This window comes from Pogona vitticeps, chromosome 4, assembly GCF_051106095.1.
Source record: "Pogona vitticeps strain Pit_001003342236 chromosome 4, PviZW2.1, whole genome shotgun sequence".
In the NCBI taxonomy this organism is placed as follows: domain Eukaryota; kingdom Metazoa; phylum Chordata; class Lepidosauria; order Squamata; family Agamidae; genus Pogona; species Pogona vitticeps.
Window position 1 is genome coordinate 191,107,780 of NC_135786.1, and position 13,393 is coordinate 191,121,172.

The window sequence follows — 13,393 nt, forward strand, 5'->3', positions numbered from 1 at the left end:
GCCTTCCGTATGATGCATTCTGCATATAAGTTAAATATGCATGGAGACAATATACAGTCTTGTTGTACTCCTTTCCCAATTTTGAACCAATTTGTTGTTCCATATCCAGTTCTAACTGTTGCTTCCCGTCCAACATATAGATTTCTCAGGAGATAGATAAGATGGGCAGGCACTCCCATTTCTTTAAGGACTTTTCTATAGTTTCTACACAGTCAAAGGCTTTTGCATAGTCAATAAAGCAGAAGTAGATGTTTTTCTGGAACTCTCTGGCTTTCTCCATAATCCAGCACATGTTAGCAATTGGGTCTCTAGTTCCTCTGCCCCTTCGATATCCAGCTTTTACTTCTGGGAGTTCTCGGTCCACATACTGCTGAAGCCTGCCTTGGAGGATTTTGAGCATAACCTTGCTAGCATGTGAAATGAGTGCAATTGTACGGTAGTTGGAGCATTCTTTGGCACTGCTGTTCTTTGGGATTGGGATGTAGACTGATCTTTTCCAATCCTCTGGCCACAGCTGAGTTTTCCAAACTTGCTAGCATATCGAGTGTAACACCTTAACAGCATCATCTTTTAATGTTTTAAATAGTCCTGCCATCACCTCCACTGGCTTTGTTGTTAGCCATGTTTTCTAACACCCACTTTATTATTATTATTATTATTATTATTATTATTATTATTATTATTATTATTATTATTATTATTATTATTATTATTATTATTATTATTATTATTATTATTATTATTATTATTATTATTATTATTATTATTATTAATTGTATTTATACCCCACCTATCTAGTCATTTCGACCACTCTAGGCGGCTTGTGTTTGCTCTCCAGGATGTCTGGCTCAAGATCAGCAACCACACTATCCGGGATATCCAGATCTTTTTGGTATAATTTCTCTGTGTATTCTTGCCACCTCTTCTTTATGTCTTCTGCTTCTGTAAGGCCCCTCCAATTTTTGTCCTTTATCATGTCCATCTATGTACAAAATGTTCCTTTAATATCTCCAGTTTTCTTGAACAGATCTCTGATTTTCCACTTTCTATTATTTTCCTCTGTATCTTTGCAGTTTTACATGCAACTAAATCGTATCTACTTTCACTTGGACATTCTGCCAAGTAAATGTGCATAGAGTTGCAGCATAAATTCTGGCTACTGAAGAGTTTGGCCTTATCTGTGAAATACTTTTTATAACAAACCTGTCTCTATTTTATAGCTAATCCTACTAGTTTGTGCTGTGTTCTACCTGTACATTTCTTTTCCATTTTAAAATAGAAAATTCTCAGACATTGTGTTTTTGAGCCTTTACAAGTCAATGGAGAAAAATAACAAACTTGTTTAATTTGTTTACCTCTCTGTATATCTTTTTAACTTCTTCTATACAACCACCTTCATAACTCAACTTTTCTCCCAGTAGAGGGCTGTATGTCTTCATAAAGTTTATATGTTCCACAATCTTTGCATTAGCTATGTCTATTTTCATCAGTTTGTTTACTGCATCCTGTAGCTGCTGATTTTTTTCTTCAAAATGCCATTGTAATTCTTCAATATCTCGAGAACACTTTTCCCACTCTGTAGGTGAAAAAAAAAGCTATACAGTATAACAAAACTATGAATACTACATTGAAGGTAATACACTGCCATTTGTTCATACAGTTTCTTATGAAACATTCTTTCACAGAATTTCTGTGCATGCACCAGTCGCTGTGGCTATCCAGCTGTGAAGAGGACTGTCCATCTTACTGAAGAAGCGTGTGATACTCTATTTGAAAATAACTCAGTATCAAAAGTTCTGTGAACAGTAAGGTAAGACAACAGAACTGCTGCTTTTGTGTTATATAACCAACTCCTTTTTGTGATAGTTTATGATAGGATGGATGCAAAAGGTACCACTTGCTAGCACTGGGAACACTGCTGCGGGAAGACACCTCTGATCTATCAAAGGCCAAAGAGCTGGGCTTTAATTCTTTCCAGAGACTGGCCAAAATCCTGGTGTTCATATAAAGTTTGTATAATGTGATACAGCTAATTGACAAGGTGCTCAAGTGTGTCTCAATAACATGTCTGGTCATGCACCCAATTACAGTATACAAAAGAGATGAGACCTGCCACCTTGTCAATTAGCTGCAGTCAGCCAAGGCAAGTAATGCAAACCTTCCACAAATGCCAAAGGGACTTCAACAAATGTGTCAGACTAAAACTCACAATAAACTTCCCAAGAACTGCCAGCAAAAGATAGGCACCAGCAAACAAGCTAAATAATAAAAGTGTGACACAAAACATTGCCCAGGCAGTATAAATTCTCTCTAATAGGTCTTGGAGAATATGTATATCTCAGAAGGTAGATTTGTTTTCATTCTATAGACAACATGCATAATGTTCAACAGATTTCGTGGAATGCACACGTCAGCAGCATTCTGTGCATTCTCCATGGATTGTATGTAATATCCCGCAGGATCATAGAATATGCATATTAAAATGCTTTTTACATTATCCAAGCTACACATATAATCTTGAAGAGGCCCTGGGAAAATTGTGCATAAGCTCAAATAAACCTTAAGGAATGTGCAAAATCTTAAACAGGGTTTTGGGAATGTGGCTATCCCAGCTGGGGTTTGCACATTCTCCAAATCATATGCATAAACTCCAGGACAAAAGAATGTTGTACATATTGCAGAATGGTGGATATTATCCAGTCAGTATGCACAGTCTCCAATAAAATGCAGATTTACCAAAGCCTATTTGAAGCTATGCATAATGTCCAAAAAAGTAAAGAATATATGGAATATCAAGATATGCACATTTCCCAAGACCAAATAATAATTGTGATGTGTACATTCCTTCTACACAGACTAATTAATTCCACAAGTCTCAATGAATGTGGACAACATTCATTTGTTCTGTACATTAGCCCTTCAGCCTCTTTTATTTATTTATTTATAAACAAATAACTATATGTATAATGCCCATGTACAGTATAAACTTTTTTTTTCAAAAATAAATGCAAACTGCATTTAGAAATTATAATACCATGCCTGAATCTTGATTTCTTTAGTGTGGCAGGCAAGCCTTATCTGTTTGATCAATATAAAAATTATCACAATTATTTTAAATAGCCAGTTTAAATGTCATCATAGTACACTATTCTGAAAGTAATAATAAGCTTCCAAAAGATTAGTATGTCTAAATAGGAAATCACCAGTTTTTGCCAGATCTAACATAGTTCATAAAAATGTCTATTAATTTTTTTCATTTTTAATGCTTAATTTTCACACCTTTTTGAACAGCTATGGGAAGCTGTTTCAGCCTCCAGAGTGACAAGTAATCAGCATGTCCATACAGTTTTTTCCTACGTCGTTTCTCAAATTCCAAAGCTTCTTCAGCCTCTTGACGTTCATTTTCTAATCTTGCAACTAACTCTGTGACCTCTGCCAGAACACTTGTTGTCTTTTGCTTTAAAGGCTGGATGTCTTCAGAAATGATTTTAAAAAGGGAGGGGGGAGAAGAAATTTCACATTACAGATTCAGCTTTTTACAGTGCATAACTTGTGATTCACTTTTAATGAGTTGTTAGCACATCACACAAATAGTGCTAGATTTGATAAACAAAATCACAAAATGTATTTCTAAATAAACATCTCATGGGTATGCACTGTTGTATTGCAAAAACACAAAAATGGCTCCCCAAAAGCCGGTATCTTAGAGTTCAATCACATGTGAGAAAATAACCTCAGTTATTCCCATTCTTTTCATCCCTCTGTTGAATTGATACATTTTTCCAGCTGTCACGTAGTATATATATGGCGGGAGCATTTACATTGTTTTGAACAGCATCACTACATTTCTTTTTATCTGAACTCTTACAGCAGACTACACTGTTGTTTAATTTTGTATTGATCCACTTTCTCTACTGTTTTTGAGGGGGGGGCTTGTCTTTTTAAAAAAACATTACAAAAGTGATCTAGCGGCCGAGTGGTATGAGCCTTCTCTCCTCCTCCCCTTTTCCCTTCCCTCCTTTACTTATTAATCCCTTTATTTCCCTGCACATCTCTCCTTCTCAGTTCTTGGCTTTCATTTTTCTTTTCCCTTTTGGACAGCATTGGGAGGAGGAAATGGGTTTTAAAAGACTTGCAAAGTATTGTGAAGAGCGGGATTAAAAAGGAGAGGGACGACACATTGATGCATCACCCCTACCTTTTACAATTCAAAGCAGGAAATATTCCTTCTCAAGCCCTCTTTCACTGCCAAAGCGAGGACCTGTCTCATTCTGAGCAATATGTTCATGGCAGCAGTGGCGGCTACTACTAGCAATTTATCAATATCCCTTAAGAATAGGCCTAGAGATAAGGATTCAAAACCTCACTTGACCATGGACAGTCATCTGGGAAGAGGTATTGGTAAAACATTTCCCAAACCTTTAAACCCTATTTGAATTGTCATTGGTCAGAAGTGATTTGACAGCACATAACAAAGCAACTTTTTGATCCTAAATCCAGTTCATTGTGATGAGTTTCTTCCTCTGGTTTCATATTCTTGTTCTCTGTGTCTTTCTCTCTCCCTCCAGGTGCTCTTGTACAACAGTGCCAGCAGCAAGCTGTTTAGAAAATAAAAATAAAAGGGGGGGCAGAATAGTATATAGCACCCCGAGGGGAATGGTAAAGAGCGAAGGATTGTTTTCTGCACCAGTTCAAGCAATCATACTGCAATCGCACTGCTTAAACTCATGCAAATTGATCCAGTAGTTGTGATGGTGGTGGTGATGAAGAAGAAAGAGGAGGAGGACAACGACGAGAAGAAGCAGAAACAGATGAAGCAACAGAGGGGGAAAATTCCAGGATGATCTGCATTTCCTTTTATGTCATGTGGACAATAGAATTTTTTTAAAACTATCTTGTCCCAATCCTGGAGCATTTCCAACCTTTTTTTACCAACATGGTTAGAGCCTCAAGTCAGGGAAGCACAGACTTCATCTCAACCAATAATTGTAGCAGTTGGGCAAACAAAGACTGACATGGCAAACAAAGAGTTTGGTGGGAAGATGCATAAGGCCTCTTTTTTGAAATGGTATTAAGAAAATGTCATTATACTACAGAATTAGAGACTGTTCTGACACAGCAGCAGTTGGAGGAATGACCGTTTCCATTTGCCTCCCTCCTTAATGGAAATCCTCCAACTTTCTGTGTTATAAATGGCAAGCGGAGCATACTACACATTTCAAACAATTTGACTATACAGTGGTGCCTCGCTTAACGGGCGCCCCGTTTAACGACAAATCCGCATAGCAACGGATTTTTGCGATCATTTTTACAATCACATTGCAATGTTTCTAATGGGAAAAAATCGCTTTGCGATGATCGGTAAGCTGTTTTGCTTACCAATTTTCGCATAACGATGATTTCCCAACAGCTGTTCGGCGGTTCCAAAATGGCCGCCCGCTGTGTTTTCGCCCGGATTCCTCACTTACCGGGCAGCGAAAATGGCGGCTGTATGGAGGATTTTCGCATAAAGGTGAGGTTTTTGCCTATAGGAACGAGTTAAATGGGTTTTAATGCATTACTATCGGTTTTTTATTTTTGCATAGCGACAAATCCATATAGCAATGATTTTTGCTGCACGGATCATCGTCGCTATGTGGGGAACTACTGTATTTCCCTAGTATAAACAGTTATTCAGAAATAATTCCAATTAAGCAGTTTGACCAATAGCATCCAGACAGAGTATAAATTTACCTTTCTGATATAATGAACGTTCATCCTTCAGCTCAGAAAAAACAGAAAGTAATGTATCTTTAGTTTCTCCATCACTTTTGATATCTGTATCTCTGAAAAAATAAGCTGACATTTTAAATAGGCAGCTTCTTTCCAATATCTGTAAGGTACTTAAAATCGATCTTCAGTAACCATCTCTTGTTGGATTAACTCATTAATGTTTGTTCTCATCTCAAACAACAAAAAATGATGGCTATACATTTATTGGTTTGTCACTAATTATTGCTCCTATTCTGCAAAATTTGGGACTCTTTCCAGACAAGGAACTTTACATCATTTTTATTTACGTTATACTGTAAACCAAAATAACATAGCCAGTAGTAATATGATGAAGAATCTGGGGTAGATGTGTTCCTGTGTTGAATTTGATGGGTAGATGTGGGTAGAAATGTCTTCAGTTTGGTTACAGTATCACTGTCTCTTGCATCAGAGTTTTCTCACTATAAAGGGACTGACTTTGCTCCATTCTTTTCTGCCATTAGTCCCAAATCATTATGAATACTATCAAGGGGAAAGTGGCAATTCGTCTTGCACTTTTCTTGGTTTTCTTGTTTAGAATTTCTGATCTCAAACTTATTGTATGATATTTTTAAATAGAGAGATCAGACTTCTGTTCTACATAGAAGAAAAATATGTTACATATATTTACAGCATAGTCCTATAAATATCTCCTCTGCAGTAACTCCCACTGAGCTCAGTGGGCTTATTCCTAGTTAAGTGGGTACAAGATTTCAGATTTAGAGGGCAATCTTGTACCATTTATCTGTGCATAAGCACTACTGAACTTAGTAGGATTTACAACAGACATATATAGGATTAGTTTGACAGCATTCTTGCTTTTGCAGCTAAAAATGTGACTAGCATAATTACTAATCTGAAATTCATAAGATTCTTACCGTGAAATTTTCTCTAACTTATATAAATGATCATACTGCAAACAGAAGAGAGAGGCTTCATTAATATACAATATATTTTAGGATATGCTTTGAATACATAAAAGCATTGTAATACATATATGCCGACCACAAAGGTGCATTCAAATTGGTTAGATCTTTTTTTAAAAAAAGAGCTTCATTAACAAAAGAAATTGCTTGCTACTGTAATGATCTTGCAACACTTTGGACACCCCCAGCCCTGTCTGGTAAAATTCCTGGCAACATGTTCTGCTGATTTTTACAGCTGCCACCACACTCTTATTCAGTTTGCACCTAGAATGAGCATACTAATCCCAATTCAGACATTTATTCAGAAGAGAACTGTCAAACTCAGACAATCCTTTTTGTAATAATGTGAATGATGTGGAAGGAGAACTTTCTTTTAAGGTGATTGTCAGAATAAATAAATACTTGAAAACAAAACAAATGCAAAAACCTGTTAACCTGGGATAAAATTTTCAAAGAGAAAGACTCACAATGCAAGGAGATAGAAAGAAATTCATCTGGTGGAATTTAACACATTTAGTATCTTCTGACAAATAAATGTAGAAATCTTAGCTGATATTTATCATGGATAGACAATGAGCTAAAGAAAACATAACAAAGGCAATCCAGTAGCAAATACTGTACATCATCAATAAGAATCTTTTTTCCCATCATTTAAACTTAGGAGATCTACAGTGGAGGTGTTAATTTAAGTATGAGATGGCTTTAGCAATCTCTGGCAAGCTTTGATAATCAGATGGTTTCATCTTTGGGGGTTTGAAAGCTCCAGGAAAGAATGCAGCATTCCAAATGGGTTATTGATACCAACTATCTTGGTCAAAAATACATTGCATATTAAAGGAAAGGATACCAAAGGGCAGCTCAATGTTACTTTTATCTTTAACTGAAATATAGTCAGTGCAGAATTACTGCAAGATTTGGAATATGTATAAGATGCTGCAGATTTTATACATCAACTTCTCAAATGTGGCAAGCCTTTGCAATGAAGATTTTAATTACAGAAAGCTATGGCAAATTAACAAAGTGGAAAAAATGTAGCTAGTAGTGTCTAATTGATTGCTCTGCTTGCTTTATGCCCTTCATACCAAAATATGCTCTAGAGGTTTGAAAGAATTTTTAGAAAAGATTTTTGAAGTCATACAAGATTTCAAGGGAGAAGAGGTAAAGGTTGCTTCCTTGTAATTGTAGTTCTTCAACTGGTCGTCTGTGAACTTACATGCATGGGTCTTGGACCTGGGCAGAGCCTCACTCAGGCTTGTGCTTGCACAGAGCCTCATCTGGAATCTGCTGGTTTGCACTTTTGATGGGAACCTTATTCACAGTTCCTATCACCAAATTCAAACCAAAACTCAGGAGTTAACCTAGAGGCAAAATCTGGAGCTGGAGTCCCAAAGGCAGTTCGTGTTGTTCTGCCAGCTCCTGCACCCTTGCTGGAACCAGTTGTATTGGCTCTTGCCTTTCCATTGGAGCATTTCCGCAAGGTGGAGAGGGGGGATCTGCTGCTTGGGTAACAGCCTATCCTCCATACTACTTTACACAGGCTTCATGCTCTGGAGAGGACACTTCCCGATACAGAGCATGTTACCATAGTCTCTCAAGACTGAAGGATGCCTATGGATCACATACAGTGGTGCCTCGCTAGATGATGATAATCCATTTCCAGCGAAATCATCATCTAGCGAAAAGCATTTCCCCACTGGAATGCATTGAAACCTGTTTAATGTGTTCCAATGGGGAAGAATCATTGTCTAGCGAAGATCAGCCATAGGAAAGCCACTTTGCAAACTGCCGATCAGCTGTTTAAATAGCTGTCTTGCGAAGCTTAGGTCCTGAAAACACCCATTTTGCGAGCACGGAGGGAGCTGTCAAAATTGTTGTCTAGCAAAAATTGGTTTGCGAAGCCGGGACGAAACATTGTCCAGCGAAATTCTCCCATAGGAATCACTGTTTTGCGAATCACTATAGCGATCACAAAAAGCCAATGTCTAGCGAAAAAACTGTCATGTGGGGGAACTGTCTAGTGAGGCACCACTGTATAACCAAGTGCACTTTTCTCTGTGTTCCAATCTACCACCAGCAAAGAAAGAGATGTGTGATGGACTGAAGAAAGAAGGGTGAAGCAGATGTTCTGTTGCGTAAGTAGTAACCCACCTACACAATACTGGAAATGGTCGTTATTTTTCTATTCTTGTTCACTATCTGAAACATTAGTAATTGGTTAAAAGTATCTGCACTTCTGAAATGGTGTGGGACCACAGAAAGAAAAACTAAAACTGTAGAGCTTGGGAAAAAAATCATTTATTGCCATTGCATCTCCCAAAAATCTTCCAAACAACATAGCCAGTATATCTGTGAAGATTCTCAGGCATTCATGTTAATTAATTAAATATTTAAGAGAAATTAAAAAGTTTTGTATACAACTAAAATGTGTCTAATATTTGTCAACCGCTGCAGTGTTTATACAGCCATTGGTCAGAGAACTGGAAGTATAAGCAAGTTCATTTCTTTTTGATCAGCCTATTACAATATCGCTCCCATATTTCTAATTTTATCTCAGAAAGAGTGAGAAACCTGCTTTATTATTTAAATGAAAGTTGAAAATTCAGTAAAGTGGGCATCATGACTTGGGGGTGGTGGTCAGGCTATTCATGCTTGCCATACACCCTAGCAAAAATGTTATTGGGGAACAGTTGGTGCAAATAACTCTGTTGCGAACTAATTTTCATGGCAGGCCCCGATTACTCTTTCAGCTTCCACAACTTCACATCCTAGAGTGGCTTTAGATCATAGCTTAATACAGTATATGTTTACATGAGATGTTTGCTTAAGTGACGAAAAATGTCTGTTCATCACAGGACAGACTTTTTTCAACTATGTAATCTTGGATTTAATGTGCTTCACTTTGTTATTGGTCTGTACAGGTTTTTCCCTTGGCCCTCTCTTCATGAGGGGACAAAGTGGCCCATTTACTCAGTAGATGTAACTGCCACTGACTTTTCGCTTCTTCCTTTGGTGACTAAGAGACTGAATAAACAACACAGTCCTAAGGACTTCCCTCTCCTTACTACCGAAGGAGATCTTTGTATGTGGATAAGGCAGATAAGGGCACCTGGCTAGGGGATGGATTTTATCTAAGAACTTTATTATATATGTAAAAACAGGCAATACAACACATTCAAAAAATCTCCAACCAGACTGTGTGTGCCACCTGAAACAGGACAGGGCAGCAAAGTAAAAGACCTCTGTAGCAGAAAGGAATCGTGGTTGTTGCCAAGGCCTGGTTTTCTACAGGCATGCAGGCACAAGGGCAAACACTGGTGGTGAGGGCTGCCCAAGCAGCACAAATGAGCACCATTCATGGGATCAGTAGATTTCCAAGGCTTGCTTCAGCAACTAAAAAAAAAAGCCACTCATCTGTACAACTCAGAGTTTTTAACAGAAAATATTAAAGAGCAAAGGAATCATGATAGGGCTGGTATGCCTTTGTTGCCAAGCCTTAATTACCCTTTCAGCTTCTGCAACTTTTCATCCTGACAGCTAGAGTGACTTTGTTTTATCAAGCTGCATGCAATATTCAAGAAATTAAGTCACTCATTAACAACGATATATCACTTATACTGGTGTGCAGCAAAATCATGTGCATGCTTATTCAGATATATACTCCACTTAATAACTACTCAGTTATTAGAACTGAAACTTAGCAGGACAATTTTATGTGTGTTTAACAAGAAACAAATCTCATTTGATTCATTTAAACACAGTCATAAACAAGTGCATAAAGGATTGCAAGAGTTTATTCTTTTAAAAGGCGGATTTAGAATATGATTGCTGAACAATACCTTAGCAAAAAGCCATGCACCCACGTCTTCTTTTTATGTTATGATAATAACAAATATCAGCTAGCAGCCATTCTGGATGAATGTTATAAAGGAAGAGAAGGGAAACATGGCTAATCCATTGGTTCTGAGCAACTAGCTAATACAGTATTTGATTTCTCCTGTCCATACTCCCCTGACCCCCTCCAGCTAGTCATTTCATATCTATTAAGGCTGCAGTTCTATTCACACTTACCTAGACATAAGGTTTACCTAGGATTACACTGTTAGTGACTTTAAGAACCAGTGTCCAAGCTTGCTGATTTCTTTTGCCTCTCTGTGTGTGTGTGTGTGTGTGTGTGTGTGTGTGTGTGTGTGTGTGTGTGTGTGTGTGTGTGTGTGTGTGTGTGTGTGTGTGTGTGTGTGTGTGTGTGTGTGTGTGTGTGTGTGTGTGTGTGTGTGTGTGTGTGTGTGTGTGTGTGTGTGTGTGTGTGTGTGTGTGTGTGTGTGTGTGTGTCCTTTTGATGGCTGCCTGAGGGCAGGAAGTGCCTTAAAAAAACCTCATTTATAAATGGCTCTGACTGAGTTAAAAATGATATAAAATTTTAAAAATCAAAGAAATGTAAAAGGGTAAAAGAGGACGGATTGATTTTAATAAGGTAGCTTAAAAGCAGCTCTGAACAGCCTAACCACCTTTTGGCTGACAGTCTTGTGGCAACCTGGAGATTAATAATTTTAATGCAAAGTAAGCTTTTGTGGATGAGAGCCCATATCATTAAATGTGTGCTGACAAAAGTTGACACAGTTATGCCACAATGGCAATTATATATTTATTAAGGTTGTTTATTTTCTTTTTCCACAAGGAAGGCACAGAGAAACTCAACAACATATGCTTCCTCTGGAAGCATTATTCTATGGTACCTCTATGGTACAGTCAACAACTGATACTGTAGTTTGGAGTATTGGTGCATACTGTATCTTTGAAGTCCATCACACTTTGGTACTACAGCGCCTAATAGATTTCCGATCTCCATATAACTCCATATAACCCATACACCGAGGTCATCTTTAGAGATCCTTTGCTTTCCACAGTTATAAATATAATATGGTCTTGGAAGTACTATAGTGCCCCAGTAGTGGAATACTTTCGCCATGCAACCTCCTCTAGCATTTACTCTGCTGCAGCTGGGTACCAGACAAAGGCCTTTTCATTTATTCAGGCATTTTAATGCTTCTAGCAAATGGAGTTTATCTGCTAGTTTGTCATCAGTTGTCAGCTTTAATTATTACACTTGTATTATTGTTTTTATTATTATAAAACATTCCTATTTGTATTGTAAATCCATTCTGGGAAAACCCCTTTGAAGAGCACAGCATAATAACCCAAACAATAAATATATATTAAAAATAATACCTGTTGAAAGGATTCCTCCACTTTCACTTCTAGATCTTGAATGTGTTGAATAGCTTTGTTAACACATGCTGATGGATGTGTTACAGCAGCACAACTACGCTGTCTGGAGGGAATGCCCAATGAAATATTTTCATCTATACCTAAATAATTTAGGACAATTAATTTTTAAAGATTAAAAAATAATATACATAATAATGCACAGAAGACACAAATTTGATCTCTACATATTCAGAAATTATGATTTTTCAACTAGGTATAACACAGAGGCTCTATGCTCAGAGCTTCCAATGTTGTTCTCCTCAAAAAGTGGACACAAGGGGGCTACAATATTGATTAAAACCTCTCTCTCTCTCTCTCTCTCTCTCTCTCTCTCTCTGTGTGTGTGTGTGTGTGTGTGTGTGTGTGTTTTCCCCACGCCAATTTGCTGACAAATTATTCCTTGTGCAACACTGCTTAGTGTAATATATCTACTGAGAAATAAGGCTAATGAACTCAATGGGAGACACATCCCTTTCAGAATGTAAAAGATTGCTATCTTAAGCTGTTAAGTACCGTATATATGCATTTTTCCACTGTTGTTAACAGCATTTTGTAATAAAGGTTGTACTGGATCCTTTACATGAGGCAAAATATTATATACCCCTTAAACATTTTGAGATGACTAAAAATAAACACTGAAGGCTGCCTTCCAAGAATGCAAATGAAAACGTATAGGCAGTTCCATACAAGGGATACCCACATCATATCTAGTTTGACCCTTACCTTCAATTTCCCATCCCAAAGTAGATACATGAAATAGCCCAGCATGTTCAAGAATAACTGTATCAGACAATGATGTACTTTCTCCACAACTAATGGACTATGCAGTACAGCTTGCATAAATTTCAGGCAAATTAGGGAGGAACAGTAGGGTTAAATACAAAGACCAAGCTAAAAGTTGATTTGTCTAGTGGGAGAGGCTGGAAATAAAGGTGGTTGTTGTGGAGGGAACCAGGCCAAACAAACCTGGAAATATCAGTGGTTGGCAGTATCCTTTGTGCACTGGGATTGCTGCACTTAAGGGGCTTCAAGACTCCTACTTCAGCACCTGCTTATCTGAAGATGAGTGGAGAATTGCACCTTCAAAAAAGAGATTGACTGACTTTGCTTAGATCTAGGCTTTATGCTCCAAAGTAAAATTATTTTGAACAGATCACCATATACTGTGTTATGAACATCACACTATTATTCCCATTTGATAAGACTCTATCACAAAAAATCCTTAGATCTGGTCTGGTGAGGCAGTTCAAATTCTGTATTAGAGAGTTATAGTGCACTTGTCAGAACTATAGCATGACATTCTCCAAATTACAAGCCCCAGGATTCTGCAGGATAGAGCTAGGACAATTAAAGTAACATTTAGTGGCTAACATTATGTAGTGCAGATATGGTCTTAGTAGCTACAACTAGGA

At 37.6% G+C, this 13,393-nt stretch overlaps 1 protein-coding gene across 1 annotated transcript in view; it reads right to left on the reverse strand.

Moving 5' to 3' along the window:
• The window catches only part of CCDC178 (coiled-coil domain containing 178), a 196,931-nt gene that overhangs the window by 150,756 nt on the left and 32,782 nt on the right, over positions 1 to 13,393 (reverse strand). Inside the window, exons 5-9 of the mRNA XM_078393698.1 lie at positions 11,943 to 12,082; positions 6,669 to 6,703; positions 5,734 to 5,825; positions 3,280 to 3,474; positions 1,356 to 1,576 (exon numbers count right to left, since the gene is read on the reverse strand). Of these exons, the coding sequence (XP_078249824.1) occupies positions 1,356 to 1,576; positions 3,280 to 3,474; positions 5,734 to 5,825; positions 6,669 to 6,703; positions 11,943 to 12,082 (683 nt within the window). The remainder of the gene's footprint in view (positions 1 to 1,355; positions 1,577 to 3,279; positions 3,475 to 5,733; positions 5,826 to 6,668; positions 6,704 to 11,942; positions 12,083 to 13,393) is intronic.